This window comes from Gigantopelta aegis, chromosome 3 (genome assembly GCF_016097555.1).
Source record: "Gigantopelta aegis isolate Gae_Host chromosome 3, Gae_host_genome, whole genome shotgun sequence".
Lineage (NCBI taxonomy): Eukaryota > Metazoa > Mollusca > Gastropoda > Neomphalida > Peltospiridae > Gigantopelta > Gigantopelta aegis.
This window is the reverse complement of record NC_054701.1, coordinates 76947376-76962655: the sequence shown is the minus strand read 5'-3', so window position 1 is coordinate 76962655 and position 15280 is coordinate 76947376. Positions and strand designations below refer to the sequence as shown.

The following is a 15280-nucleotide window of genomic DNA, read 5'->3' as shown; positions in this document are numbered from 1 at the left end:
ACATCCAATAGCCGATGATTAATTAATCAATGTGCTCTAGTGGTGTCTTTCAACAAAAACAAAACCCAACAAAACTTAACCAGTAGCCGGTGATAAATTAATCAATGAGCTCCAGTAGTGTCGTCAAGCAAAAAACTAAATTCATCTTCAACTCTTTAAAAACCTTCTTTTGTTTCTTGGTATTGTGTGCAAACGAAATGAGACATGAGATAATTCAAATTGTCATGACGTTTTAGAACAAAAAGACATGACTGCTCACATTTTACCTGTCATTAATGAATGACAGGTAGCCCGAGGGTTGAGGTCACGTTTGCTGTTGGTGTATGTATATATGTGTGTTTGTAATAAGTCAGTATGTCTTTGCGTTCTGTACGGCATTATTCAACCCGTGGCAGTTCGTAGTCATGTAACCAGTAACCGGTTTCGGAGTTTTAACGCCTGAGCCGAGTCAACTCCCCTCCAGCAGTCGTTTTATAACTCTGTCTCGTTCGTACACAGGAACCCAACTTGACACGTATAATAGCATCTAGATGAAATAAATATGGCTCACGAACGTTTTGGACATATCCACATATTTCTTTCCGTCTTGTTGGGACTCGTTACTAAAGGTAAGTGGTGGAACTGGCGTACTGTTTATCTCTGCAGTGACGTCAATAGAATTGAAGATTTAGGGGAAAGTGAGAGTTTTCGAGACCGGGTATACAGTACCAGTCGTTGTGCACTGGTTAGAACGAGCATTAACCAAAATGAACATTCCAATGGGATAGATTCGGCTACATGTAGCTATATCGCGCGAGCAAGTACTATCTTATGAAGGAAGGAAATCAACACATTTTATTTACGGTTATATGGCGTCAGACATATGGTTAAGGACCACACATATATTGAGAGAGGAAACCCGTTGTCGCCACTTCATGGGCTACTCCTTTTCGATTAGCAGCAAGTGATCTTTTATATACACTATCCCATAGACAGAATATAACATACCACGGCCTTTAATGTACCAGCCGTGTTGCACTGACTAAAACGAGAAATAGCCCAATGAGCATACTGACGGGGATCGATCCCAAACCGACCGCGCATCAAGCGAGCGCTTTACCACTGGGCTACGTCTCGCCCGGCTATCTTATGAATGAAAGAACAAGTTAAAGTTTGTTTTTGTTTAACGACACCACTAGAGCACATTGATTTATTAATCATCAGCTATTGGATGTCAAACGTTTGGTAATTTTGACAGTCTTAGAAAGGAAATCGCTACATTTCCCGCTTAGTAGCAATGGATGTTTTATATGCACCATCACATGGATAGCACATACCAACGCATTTGATATACCAGTCGTGGTGCACTGGCTGGAACCAGAAATAGCCCAATGGGCCCACCGACGGGGATCAAACATAGACTAACCGCGCATCAGGCGAGCGCTTTACCACTGGACTACGTCTCGCCCCGTTCAAAGAACAGTTCTTAAAGTTACATTCTCTGGTTACCATATTATAACATCATGTACAAACGTGAAACACAAGCTCAAATGCACTTTTAAAAAACTCGTGTGTGTTCGCTATGATTCGTTGCCTGTACCGCCATTGCTCGACAAAGCACAAACGACAGACTGTTGTCAGTTTCAGTTAACACGTGCGCTTGTGGATTTGAAATTGTAGGGTTCGTCTCAAAAAATTAAAAAAATGAAAAAAATGAGAAATCTTGCGCTGTACGAAGAACGTTTGGTTAAGAATACAGTACTAGAGTCTTTCGTTAAAACCGGTTTGATCTTGACAATGTATTATCGACAATCGTACCTTCCTATTTCAGAATTAATATTTTATAAAGTGTTAGTAGAATTTTAAAGTTTAGTTTGTATACTAGTAACATATTGATCATGTTTATATTTTTAAAATTAAAAATATACTAACGTAGACAGTGGACGTTTTCATTTCTTAATTTTACGCGTGTTAAAATCGACAAATTTAAATAAATATTCTTTCGTTTGGAAAGGGTAAAGTTTGTTTTGTTTAACGACATCAATGTTAGAGCATATTGATTTAAGAGGAAACGGATGCATGTGCAGTGGGAGGATATTGGGGGTCGAAACCTTTACCTGCCCAAGGTAAAAAAAAAATGAAATATATTTTCTGGGGGAGCATGCCCCCCCCCCCCCCCCCCCCCCCATATATAAACTTCGCTCAACACAGTCTATAATCCCAACCCCGCTGAAATCCCTGCACATGCGCCATTTTTTTTAGCAAGGGATTGTTTATATGTACCATCCCACAGACAGGATATCAGGTCACGTCAGGTCATAGGGCTTTATGTGCACATTCAGAGCAAGGTGTTGTAGGATACCACATGCCATGGGCTTTCATATACCAGTCATGGCGCACTGGTTGGAACGAGCCCGCCGATGGGGATCGATTCTAGACCGACCGCGCATTTCCAAAAAACACCTTTCTAGGTCTAAGCAATGAATAGAAATAGCATAGTCTTGATAAATGTTAAGTAAATCGAACACAACACCCTCTTCCTCTACCCCTAGAGCGTTACATAATTATTAACACCCCCTTACATGTAACGCGTATGGCAACCGCTGGCCACTGTCAAAATTTCAAGGCAAATCCCCCACCGACCCCTGGAAAGGTGTTGTACCATACCTCTATGGATATAAATATGTTTTGGAGATATGAGACGACCCCTCATTCAAGATGGTTAAATTTATTCAAAATCACGTGAATAGCTCAGCGCCTGCGCAAATCAAGTAAAATCCCAGTTCTACTGGCGCCCCGCTAAATGAAGAAAACAAAGCTGACCATTGCTTTTGTAGTTGACCTAGATAATGTAGATAAGCGAGCATTGCGAAACTATAGCGATGTGGTCGACCTTTCATGTACCAAACAGAACTGAATCATTTATTCTAAATGCTTAAATAATACAAATATTCCAGGGAATGCAGCTTTATTAGATAATATAAAAATAATTATGGGGACCCTATAGCCTATATTATTGTGTCCTCATTCTTTGTTTTTGTATTTGTTATTTTTGTTGTCGATGATTATGATGATGATGATGATAATGATGATGATAATGATGATGTTGTTTGTTGTTTTTGGTGTGTGAGTTTTTTATTTTATATTATTATATTTTTTAATCTTTTTTTTTTCTTCTTTTTATTTTTATTTTTGCCAAGTAGGGAATGCTCTGATGATTTGTGTGCGCACATGACATTGTATGCACTTCCTGGTAATAAATAAATGAAATAATTAAACTTGCGTTTCCCACTGACTCCGACGCCATATAACCGTAAATAAAATGTGTTGAGTGCGTCGTTAAATAAACCATTTTTCATCCTTCCATTGCTTGAACAAACAGGATAGCACATATCACATCCTTTGATATCCCAGTCGTATAGCACTGGCTGGAACGAGAACCATTGCTTTAAAATACTACCCTGAGTCAGTGCTGCCATTGTACGATGTTTTCCAATAATAAAATCTTATAACGACTAAAATTACATAGGCTACTATTTAACGACGCACTCAACACGTTTTATTTACGGTTATATGGCGTCGGACATATGGTTAAGGACCACACAGATATTGAGAGAGAAAACCCGCTGTCATATTTTCGTTTAGCAGCAAGGGATCTTTTATATGCACCATCCCACAACAGGATAGTACATACCGCGGCCTTTGTTACACCAGTTGTAGAGCACTGGCCGGAACGAGTTACATACTAAATATAGATTCTTGTTTAGAATATCGGTGTCTGTATATTCAATATGTTTCAGGTCGTGCTAACGTTTGTAATTAGCTCAAAAGGGATTTGGTCTAACTCTCCCATTAATTTCTAACGTACGAAAAGGTATAATTTGATTTCTGCTTTTGAAAGAATAAACATCTGAAAACGGCCAAATGTGCAGATACGAGGTTTTCTTAGTTCAGCGACGATATATAATGCTAGGGTCAGACTGCTCAACTGTCACGACGGAGTTGGCTAACTCGACGATCTCACCACTTCTACGATTGTCCAGTTGCAATCTGATTACAATTAGCTCTACTGGCAATAGTGGAGCTAATTTTAATTAGATTGGTCCAGTTGCTAGTCTGAGCACTCTTACAACTCGATTCTCGTCGTTGATAGTCTAAGCCTAGCATTAGAGAATAAAATAAAGTTTGACCTAGTACAAACACTTGGACGATCAGAAACACATTTAATATACAGCCATTGATATCGTATGCCGAAAACAAAACGTATTTAATACAGAGGCGGATTTAGGGGGCCCCATTTTTTTACGATCCCCTCCAAACCGCCCTCAAAGTTCCCTTTGCATTCCACCTCATGTCACTGAGGCCCCCCTGATGGATTTTCTGGATCTGCCACTGTAACATGCAATTCAAATAATTAAAACGTCACTGTTGGCGTTAGTCGGCAATATCTAAACTATGGGAACAAACTCAGGACAGTCTCTTTAAAGTTCCATATAGTACCTACCAGGGCCGGACCCATCCTAAACTAAGGGGATAAAAGTTTGTTTTGTTTAACGACATCACTAGAGCATACTGATTTGTTAAACATCGGCTATTGAATGTCAAACATCTGGTTATTTTGACATAATTTCCATTATATTAGTAGTGCGTGCTCAAGGTATTTTTATATGCACCATCCCACAAACAGGATAGCACATACCACGACCTTTGATATACCAGTCGTGGTGCACTGGTGGCGGGAGGGACGTAGCCCAGTGGTAAAGCCCTCGCTTGATGCGCAGTCGGTTTGGGATGGATCCCCGTCGATTTGGGATGGATCCCAGTCGGTGGGCACATTGGGTTATTTCTCGTTCCAGCTAGTGCTCTGCGAGTGGTATATCAAAGGTTGTGGTATGTGCTATCATGTCTGTGAGATGGTGCAAATAAAAGATCCCTTGCTTGTAATGGAAAAATGTAGCGGGTGTCCTCTCTAAGACTAAATGTCAAAAGTACCGGATGTTTGACATCCAATAGCCGATGATTAATAATTAATTTGCTCTAGCGGTGTCGTTGAACAAAACAAACTTTAACTTTATTATTCTGTTTTCCTGCAGGTGACACAGCCGATCTTTGTCCGTACGACAGTTCTGATGAATATTTCGGAAGGAACACTAAGTTTCGCTTCTGCAGTGGTGGTTGTTGTGGAAAGGCCAGCCATGATGTTTGCTGCAACGATGTCAGGTACAAAACGTCATGTAATTAAAGTTGCAGTCTCACCATGTTATAACATATTGAACTAATGTACAATACAAACACACCTACGGTTTTTAATAAACTTGTGTGTTATCGCTGTTAACGATCATCGTCAATTATCTTTAAAGTGAAGTTGCAATCTCACCATGTATAACATCGTAAACTAATGTAAAGTACAAACACACCTACATTTTTAATAAACTTGTACGTTATCACTGGATTACAACTAATTTTGAGGGTACAATGATGGAAATACATGGTAAAAAGGTCTCAAGTTGGCACATTTCTCCCGCATATCTCTATAATTTTTGCCCGAATTTGAGCTTTTGCTCCAACACTAGGGGGCAGTTGACCCCACCCCACCCCCATCCCGCCTTGCCCCCTGTCTCGTACTCTTATGCTGATATGTAACAGTAACTAGTTAACAAACTGATGTGTATGATATATTCTAAATAGTAAAACAATACCCGAGATTGCAACTTTAAACGTTAATAGACTTCTCTCTTAATTGATAATACAGGGCCGTAATATAGGATAAAACATTGGTAGTTGGAATTAAAAAAAAAAAAAAAGTAGTGTTGGAAATTGAATAAAACTGATTTTCGTCGATTATTTCTTTCATACTAAACTGACAAGTAAATATTTTGTAAATATCTATTTAATGATACTCTACCTAATTTAGCATTCACTCTCATTGATGTACAAGGTGGTGTTTACTCTTGAAATTAAAAGAAATATGTCAGTAAACCGGTGATTTGTGCACTTTATTGGAACAGACTATAACACATTTTGATCGACATATGTCAATTTCATTTATCCTTAAACTAAGTTTTAATTTAAAACTGCAAGTTAACTGAGTATTTTTAATTGCAGCAGAAATTATTAATTATTAACAGCATATTTAGTGAATATAAATTCAATATAAGTACATTAGAAACTTACACAATCTTGCAACCACTAATAGGTGCTATATCATAGTTATATATGTGAGCATCTGTTTGTGATAAAGATTTTCCAATAAAAACGTATTGTCTACTAGTGGATAAAATTATTTTGTTAGAATCATTTATGGGCATATAGTTGAAGGTGTTATCTTTAAATTTTAAAGCAAAATTTAATTTAAAATAATTCTTTGCAATAGCTGTCATTATGCAACTTGGAGATAGCTCCTTTAATACATAGCACACACTCTAATGGTTCTTGACAGTTTTGCTCAAAAAGTTACTTAGAAATGTCTACAAATATTCTTTTTTAGAAAGGGATAGGGGTAAACCGTCATCAGAGATGATCCCTCACATATTGCAACAGCAATGAAATTGACACGTCGATCAAAATTTGTTATAGTCTGTTCCAATAAAGTGCACAAATCACCGGTTTACTGACATGTTTCTTTTAATTTCAAGAGTAAACACCACCTTGTACATCAATCAGAGCCGAAACAAGTACATGCTAAATTAGGTAGAGTATCATAAAATAGCAAATATTTACCTGTCAGTTTAATATGAAAGATATAATCGACGAAAATCAGTTTTATTCTATATCCGACACTACTTTATAGTAAGCGTTAAAGGGGCGTAACTCCTCTACTCTTCCTAACTCAGTTTTAAAATGATAGAAACAGATTAAATTGTCACAGAATGCATTGTTATGGAGTCTGTCTGAAAAGTAGGTTAAACTGTATTACACATGACATGTCGAATTTATCTAGCCACTCTTTTATCCCAACCTCAACCCCAAATGTTACGTAACCCTCTGACAAACACTCCTATCCACCCGTATGACGTTTCGTTAATATTAACGTATCCTATACTCTTCCAAAAAAGTAGAAGAACTCTAATAAGAATTTACAATTGCCAAAATTGTAAGGTATATTAGCTGTGGGGAATGGTTATACGATAATAGTGAATTAATTGGGCAAACATTACAACCGGTAGTTCAGTATTACAGTAGGTTTTATGACAACCAAATATCTTGAAGGACGATTGGGGTCAGAAGTGAAATTTGAACGTTTATTTTTTTATCAGTAAATCGCAAATTCAAACAATAAAAATGACTAAAAACAAAAAAATAACAACTGTATGATCATAAGAATGAAAAAGATTGACAGAAATAATGTTCTACAGTAATTAAAGGCATATTGTCACAGACCACTGACCTATTTAATGGTCTAACAAAGTACTACCTGAACAAAAATAATTTGATTTATCCCTAAATGTACTTTATTCAACCATCTTCATAACCACCATACTCCATTTATTAATGATATTTTGTAAAAAAAAAAAAAAAAAACTGAATTATGGCAATGGTCCATAATTCAAAAACTAAAATTGCCGAGAGGGTTGACATGAATTTCACTCCGTCATGGTTCAGTTAAGGTGATGCAATAGCTAGATTTGGTTTCCAACAATTAATGTAATTTTTATTTATTATCAATTTTTAGACAAATAAGGTCCTTAAATCCGTGAAAGTATGCCTTTAATGGACCTTCCTGGAAATTGTCAAAATCGAGAATGACACCCTACGCACGTGTACGGGAAAACTGCGTGATGCATGTGCAAACTATTGCATGTGTTTCGGTGTGTTGGTAAAGAGAACTGAACGTTCTTTACTATGACGTCTGTGGTCAAAACGGATAACATTAATATTTCAGGTTCCCCTACCTTTTTTGAAGAGTATATAATATTACGTCCCCTCCCCTATTATTTGTTGAACAGTCTCAATAACGTAAACCGAACATCATTCACAACCATCAATTTTACTCTGACAGCTAATGCAAAAATAGCAAAATATAAGTGTGAACAATGCTTGGTTCAGACTACCAACTGTCATAGAACGTTTGACAACTCGACGGGTGCGCTCAGATCAACAATTAATGGGTTATGCGACGAGAATCGAGTTGTCATAACTTGCTCAGACTAACAACTAGACAGTCGTAGAAGTCGTGACAGACTTCTGCTGGTAGTTGGTAGTCTGACACTAGCATAAGATAATTTATGTTCAGAAAACACCATACTAGCTGTTCAGTTGTAGCAGAAAATTTAAATAAAAAAGAACAATTCCAAATCTTTGACATAACATTTAAAAAGGTCCATTTCATTTCATGCTTATTTTTACCTAATATTTTACTAGAAGCCCAAATTCATATTATATTCCAAATATAATTTTAAAAGTACTTGAAATCAGTGCCAAACAGTTTATGAAAAATAATGTTCTTATGTACATCGTTAAAAAATCTTCTCTCTTTTTTCTGGCAGTGGAAATTTACGTATAAGACTGCATCCACGTCTTTAAATGATCAAACACTGGAGAGGGAAAAACTGTTTCTTTAGTGCTGTGATTATGTTATTAAATGATATCAAATCCCCAATTTTTAACTAATTGTCAGGCGTTATACGGTACTGATCATCGGCCTTTCCCAAATGTCAATGCCACTGAAAATTCTCTATTTTTTAATTTGGTGATAAATTATTCACATTTTGGTTAATTATGTCTATTCTGAGTCTTTAATATTACAGATACATAAATTCGTTGGCCCGATAAAATTCCTAATTATGACTTAAAATCTCGCTATTTTTTCCAATCCCATCAGCCCTGGAACCCTGATGAAAAATCCTTGATAAATCCCTGATTGTTTTCCTTACATTTTCCAAATTAGGACTTCGTAATGTATTTCACACGCAATTCAATAAACAATGCACAAACGAGTATGAAGTGCAATTCATCCTCTAGCTCTCTTATATTACATAATGAACATATGTCCAGGCCAGAATATCTTTCGGTTTCAACATTTAAAGAGTGAGAGTGTGTTCTATATTTGGTTAGAATACATCTATTTTTGGCTAAAACTGTCACGTGCTCATTGTTGTTGACGTCATTACAATTGCCAGAGGCATTTGGAGTAAAAATTGCATTACGTGTGTCAATAAGTCAATGTATAAATGAATAATTTAAAAATAGCTCGTTCAACCGAAGTTTCTTTATTAAAAACAAATCTGGACAGCAAGCTTTTAAAACTGAGGATATATGTAAATGACCTACATTTTTATCTTGCAAAGTTGGCAAGAAAATGCCCTCATTGTAGGTTAGTGACAAATTAAATACTTTACTTAGTTTAACACCAGTTTATGAACTCATGCACGATATGTGGTATATACGTGTAATTATGATCTAATCTTTAAGTTTTCTTCTTCTTTTTTTCTTTTGGGGTTTGTGGCGGAGATAGTGGGTTTCGTGTTGTCAAAAGTGACTTAATTGTACGAAAATTACTCTTTGCTGAAATTTACTTGTGAAAATGTAGAAAAAGTACTATCTAGCTAAAACATAAATTGCATTAACCAAAAGGTATTGTAAATGTATACAACCCTCAGAATTAGGGGGGAAAAGTATCATGAGTATACGCGGATCCAGGAAGGGGGTAGCCTAGGTACTAGGTTGCGAACACTCTTCCTAAAAATTTAAAGTACTTCATTAAATATAGTGTCTAACGTATTAATATAATATTTTTTATATTTTATATTTTAAATTATATTAACTAGTGCTTTGGAACACTGTAGGTGCCCTGTCACTAGGAAAAACTCTACAGCGCCCCTTAAAAAGTATAGATAGCATATTTTGAGTTCAATATATCCTCAGAAAAAAACAAGTTTAGCAATTTGGTAAGGGTAAGGGTGAGCCCTGCGATAGATTACGTGTAGTCCGAAGGAACGTAGAAAGTGTGGTTCTTTCTACGTCCGAATATATTATTACATACCCTATATATAGGCCCTATAACTGATATTCAAAACCATGTTTCCACCGTTTCTTAACCGAAATAGTGCAACAAATGGACACACAAACCAAAAATGTATAATCTACCATACTCACTAAATCCCGATTGAAATAATTGCATCATTATTAACAAAATAAATGTCCCCGCCATTTTAAATTTGCTAAATAGAGGGAAGCAACTCGCCCTTTACATTAATGGAAAGTATTGACTTAAAGGGACATTCCTGAGTTTGCTGCAGTTTGTAAGATGTTATCAACTAACAAACTTTTCAACGAGTTTAATTAATTATCAAATATATTTTTCTGCACAAAATATTAGTTGCTGTATATTAAACGTGTTTCTGATCGTTTTAATATTTGTCCTAGGTTAAATTTTATTTTATTTTCTAAAATAAGTTTTTTTCGTACGTACGAAATTATTTGAAGACAAAATCCAGTTTGGGCTTCTTACAAATATTAAGACGACCAGAAACACATTGAATATACAGACACTGATATTCTAAACAAGAAAATATATTTAATATGTAAATTTAATCGTAGAAATATTTTATTAGTGGGAAATATCTTACAATGCAGGAAACTCAGGAATGTCCCTTTAATGAGTGCCCGGCACTAGATTACGTGTATTTGTGAATAATGTACCCGAAAACAAGACTGAATTCAATTTACATATTTGCACAGGACAGAGATCATCGTCGGCTGCGTGGTTGGCGGCATTGTGGTGCTAACGTTCGTCGTGATTGCTGCGTGTTGCTACTACGCACGGTTTGCACGACCACGTCGTATAGCACGGATTAGAAGAGCAACAATCATGGTACCGTCAACAGTTTACCACACAAGTAAGAAAAGAAAAGAAAATTGCTTTGTTTAACTACACCACTTAAGCACATTGATTTATTAATCATCGGCTATTGGATGTCAAACATATGGTCATTTTTGACACAGTCATAGAGAGGAAACACGCTACATTTGTTTCCATTAGTAACAAGGGATCTTTTATATGCTCCATACTACAGACAGGATAGCACATACCACGGTCTTTGATATACCAGTCGTGGTGCACTGGTGGTGACGAAAAATAGCCCAATGGGCCCACCGATGGGGATCGATCCCAGACCGACAGCGCATCAAGTGATCGCTTTACCACTGGGCTACGTCCTGCCCACACAAGTAACAACACTCTTCTTCTTTTTATCCTTCTTTCTTCTTTGTCGGGACGTAGCCCAGTTGAAAAGCGCTCACCTGATGCGCAGTTGGTCCAGGATCGATCCCCGTCGGTGGGTCCATTGGACTATTTCTGGTTCCAGCCAGTGCACCACGAATCAAAGGCCGTGGTGTATGCTATCCTGTCTGTGGGATGGTGCATGTAAAATATATCCCTTTCTACTAATGGAAAAAATGTAGCGGGTTTCCTCTTTGAAACTAAACGTAAAAAATTACCTCTAGGAGTATATGTCCAAATTACCAAATGTTTGACATCCAATAGTCGATGATTAATAAATCCATGTGCTCTAGTGGTGTCGTTAAAAAAATTTTTTTTAACTTTTAACTTTTTTTCTTGTGCTTCCTTTCGTTTTGTGGGGTTTTTTTAATCAGTAAGAACACTTGACATCAATTCGATCTCACATTGTTTTTGTAATAGTTCCAAACCTGAAATAAATGGGAAGCCTAATAGTCTTCTCCAAAATATATTGGGGATTTGGGTGGAGGTAACTACTCCCCTATCGCTGGATATATACGGCCTATAAACGCGTTTAGCTGTACATATACAAAGAAAGTCTGTCTTGGATTAAAGGGACAGACGCTAGTTTTTAAACACTACGACGTATTTTTCACTATTGGAGCCGTTTTTAATAATTTACTTACATTTTATTATTCTGAGAAGTAATGGTTATCGAAACAAGCTCCAGTTATTCTAAGACGGTATTTCCCCATTTAAACATCACATACTTTAGCTTCTCTCTGTTATAACCTTATCCAAATGTGTGTTGCAGGTTTGTAGATTAACTAATAAACACTGTGTTGATTTTCACGCGCTCAAACTAGGGTCTGCGCCTTTAATTGACTGAACTTTTGAAATCAAGGGCAGGTAATTACTATTGTAATTAATGTAAACTTGGTAATTGTTTTGCTTTCAGGAGCACAACATGAAATAATCGGAGATGGGCAACACCACGCACGCGAAAACGCAATGCAGTTGCCACCACCGTATGAAGTAGTTATTGAAAATTCAAAAACGCAGGACAAACCGCCATCATACGATGACGTCATAAAAGATGACAGCAGTACCGCATTAAAAAACAACGAAACATCGTACAGATGAAATTAAAATTCTGATTTTAATTCACTGTGGAATATACGTGGTGGTAGACATAGGTGTGTGACATTGCTGTTATTATATGTTATGGTGTTTTGATATGTAAGTGTTACTAAACATTGAAACTGTGTTATGGCGAAACCCTGATGTTATATGTTATACAGTTACTTTAATCGAGTTACAGTGTAACACTGTTGGTATTTCTTGTGACATTAATACTGAATTATGGCTAAACACTTTTGTTACGTGTGTGATTACGTCATAACACGTCGGTTACACTATGGAATTACTGAATAATGCTGTGTTATGGTGGGGAATGGGAAATAGCCTGTCGATATTGCGAGTTACATGTAACCCTGGTACTACGCAGTGGCGGATCCAGAAAATCCAGTTAAGGGGGCCCATTGACATGAGGCGGAATGCCAAAGGGATTTTGGGGGAGGTTTGGATGGGGATGAAAATTAATATATAATAAAATTTTAATTCGTAAAATTTAGGGGGGCCCGGGCCCCTGCCCCCACCCCTAGATCCGCCTCGGCTACGTAATGGAGTTACGGACTTACAGTTTGTTACCAAGGTGTTATCGACAGAGTGTTTGCGAATTATTTTATGGATAATGATTGTGCACAAAGTGTAGTAGTGTATATATCAGAAATCGTTCTTGTTGGTTCAAAATTTATGTAAATTATACGTAAAATTTGATAGGACATTTTAAAGATGACGAATATGCTCCACCTTCAGTTATCATCCTGCAAAGCATTGCGATAAAACAGACGCCAATGAAGTCATCCATGCTTTAGATTTTATTAGTATTGTGTTATAACTGAATATATCTGTTATTTACTAAATGTAATACTGTAATACTGTTAGAGAGTAGATGTACTAAAGAAATGTGTTTATGATGTAATGATATATACATGTGTATATAGTTATACAGAGATACATATTTGGACAAATGTTATATATGCTGCTACCTTAGGTCTGTTCCAGAAGTGGCGACGTTGAGAGGGTGGTGGTGGTTCAAGTGGGGAATTAGTTCTTTTGCAGGATTTTTTTTTTTTTCAATTTGTAAATAAAGCTAATTTATTTAATTCAATTACTTTGTTTGGTTACTGGAAAATCCTGCTTCCATCCTCTTTATCTCACCATTTCTGGATCTACATTTGTTTATTTATTTGTTTATTTATTTAAAATTATTATTATTATTATTATTATTATTATTATTATTATATTATGATATTATACACTAATACAAATCATAAAAGTGTTCCAGTGAATAAATAACAGAAGAACTATATTACTTTATCATGGAAAATAGAGAAAATTAAAATAAACTGATATGAAAATAAACAATAAGTATGTAAACTTTGTAAGTTTTCCATAAAATATTCTTAATAATAAATAATTAATGCTTACACGTTTTTTTTAATAATTATTATCACTAATTCTTAATTAGTTTTTCAATCATAACGTCTTATAAATTCTAATAATTTAGTATTGTTGTGAATATACTGAGCACCAACATAAACACGAATTTAATTTTCAGCTGTAACATTAAATTTTGTTCTGTTCAAGAAGGGATTAACACATTTTATATTTTTATCAACGAATGCTCATAAATTATGATATCACAAGACACGAAGGGGGGGGGGGGGGGGGGTATTCTTTTTGTCATCCATTATCTTCATTTTTTTGACATTTGCGACAGTTGTAAACAATTCTTTGAAACCTAATCAGAAGTGATATCTCCTAGGAGAATATCGCAAGAAATATCACAAATTATACTGCCAGCAATATCTCCTACAAAAGCCTCTAATGGGTGATAAAGGTTGATATACCGTTTTCATACAAACGAGTGTTTGTAATCGAGCAGACATATTATAATTATTAACTAGCAATAATCCTGCGTTTATGTTGGTGTTCAGTATGTTTCACGTACTGCAGCAGTGACGATTGTGTTTTCAACACCACTTCCTGTGTCATAATGTCGGAAACGGCCTTAAAGGCATATTGTCACAGACCACTGACCTATTTAATGGTCTAACAAAGTATTACCTGAACAAATATAATTTGATTTGTCCCTAAATGTACTTTATTCAACCATCTTCATAACCACCATACTCCATTTATCAATGATATTTTGTAAAAATAATTGAATTATGGCAATGGTCCATAATTCAAAAACTAAACTTACTGAGAGGGTTGACATGGATTTCACTCCATCTGGGTTCATTTAAGATGATGCAATAGCTAGATTTGGTTTCCAACAGTTAATGTAATTTTTAGTTATTATCAATTTTTAGAGAAATAAGGTCCTTAAATCCGTGACAGTATGTCTTTAATAAGGTTCATGTATATATCATTTTCTACACACGCGTCTGCTACCAGCGTTTACAGGTGACTTGACCACTACACAACCAAGAACGGTGTAGGAATGTTTTGTTTAAAAGTCCCCTTAGCTAGAGTAGTCTGAATCGAACGTAGCAAGTTCAGGCTCGGTGGTGTCGTGGTTGAGCCATCGAACATAAGGCTGGTAGGTACTGGGTTCGCATCCCGGTACCGGCTACCACCCAGAGCGAGTTTTAACGACTCGATGGGTAGTGTACGACCACTACACCCTCTTTTCTCTCACTAACCACTAACAACTAACAACTAACCCACTGGACAGACAGCCCAGATAGCTGATGTTTGTGTGCACAGGACAGCGTGCTTTACCCTTATATCGTTATAAGCACGAAAATAAGTTGAAATAAACGTAGCCCGTGTACTCTGACGGTAAGAGAGCTAGACGGACATTTGAACAGTTATAACGTAATAAGCGTTACCAGAGGCGGATCTAGGGGCCCCCTAAATTTTGCGAGTTATAGTTATAATATTATATATTAATTTTCATTTTTTTTACGATCTCCTTCCAAACCTCCCCCAAAGTTCCCTTGGCATTCCGCCTTATGTCATTGGGGTCTTCCCTAAATAGATTGTCTGTAT

The 15280-nt window shown here is 36.3% G+C and overlaps 1 protein-coding gene across 2 annotated transcripts; it reads left to right on the top strand.

Annotated features, from left to right (window-relative positions):
• The first annotated feature begins 386 nt into the window (after positions 1 to 386).
• On the top strand, positions 387 to 13710 carry LOC121392725. Of its 2 annotated transcripts, XM_041523825.1 has the most exons (4): positions 387 to 608; positions 5073 to 5199; positions 10660 to 10817; positions 12117 to 13710. In XM_041523825.1, exons 1-4 carry the CDS (start codon positions 542 to 544, stop codon positions 12299 to 12301), a joined length of 537 nt encoding a protein of 178 aa, XP_041379759.1. In that variant the 5' UTR covers positions 387 to 541; the 3' UTR covers positions 12302 to 13710. The 2 variants fall into 2 exon arrangements, with proteins under 2 accessions (XP_041379759.1, XP_041379765.1); XM_041523831.1 differs by lacking the exons at positions 387 to 608; positions 5073 to 5199 and adding an exon at positions 9093 to 9292.
• The last annotated feature ends 1570 nt before the right edge of the window (positions 13711 to 15280 follow it).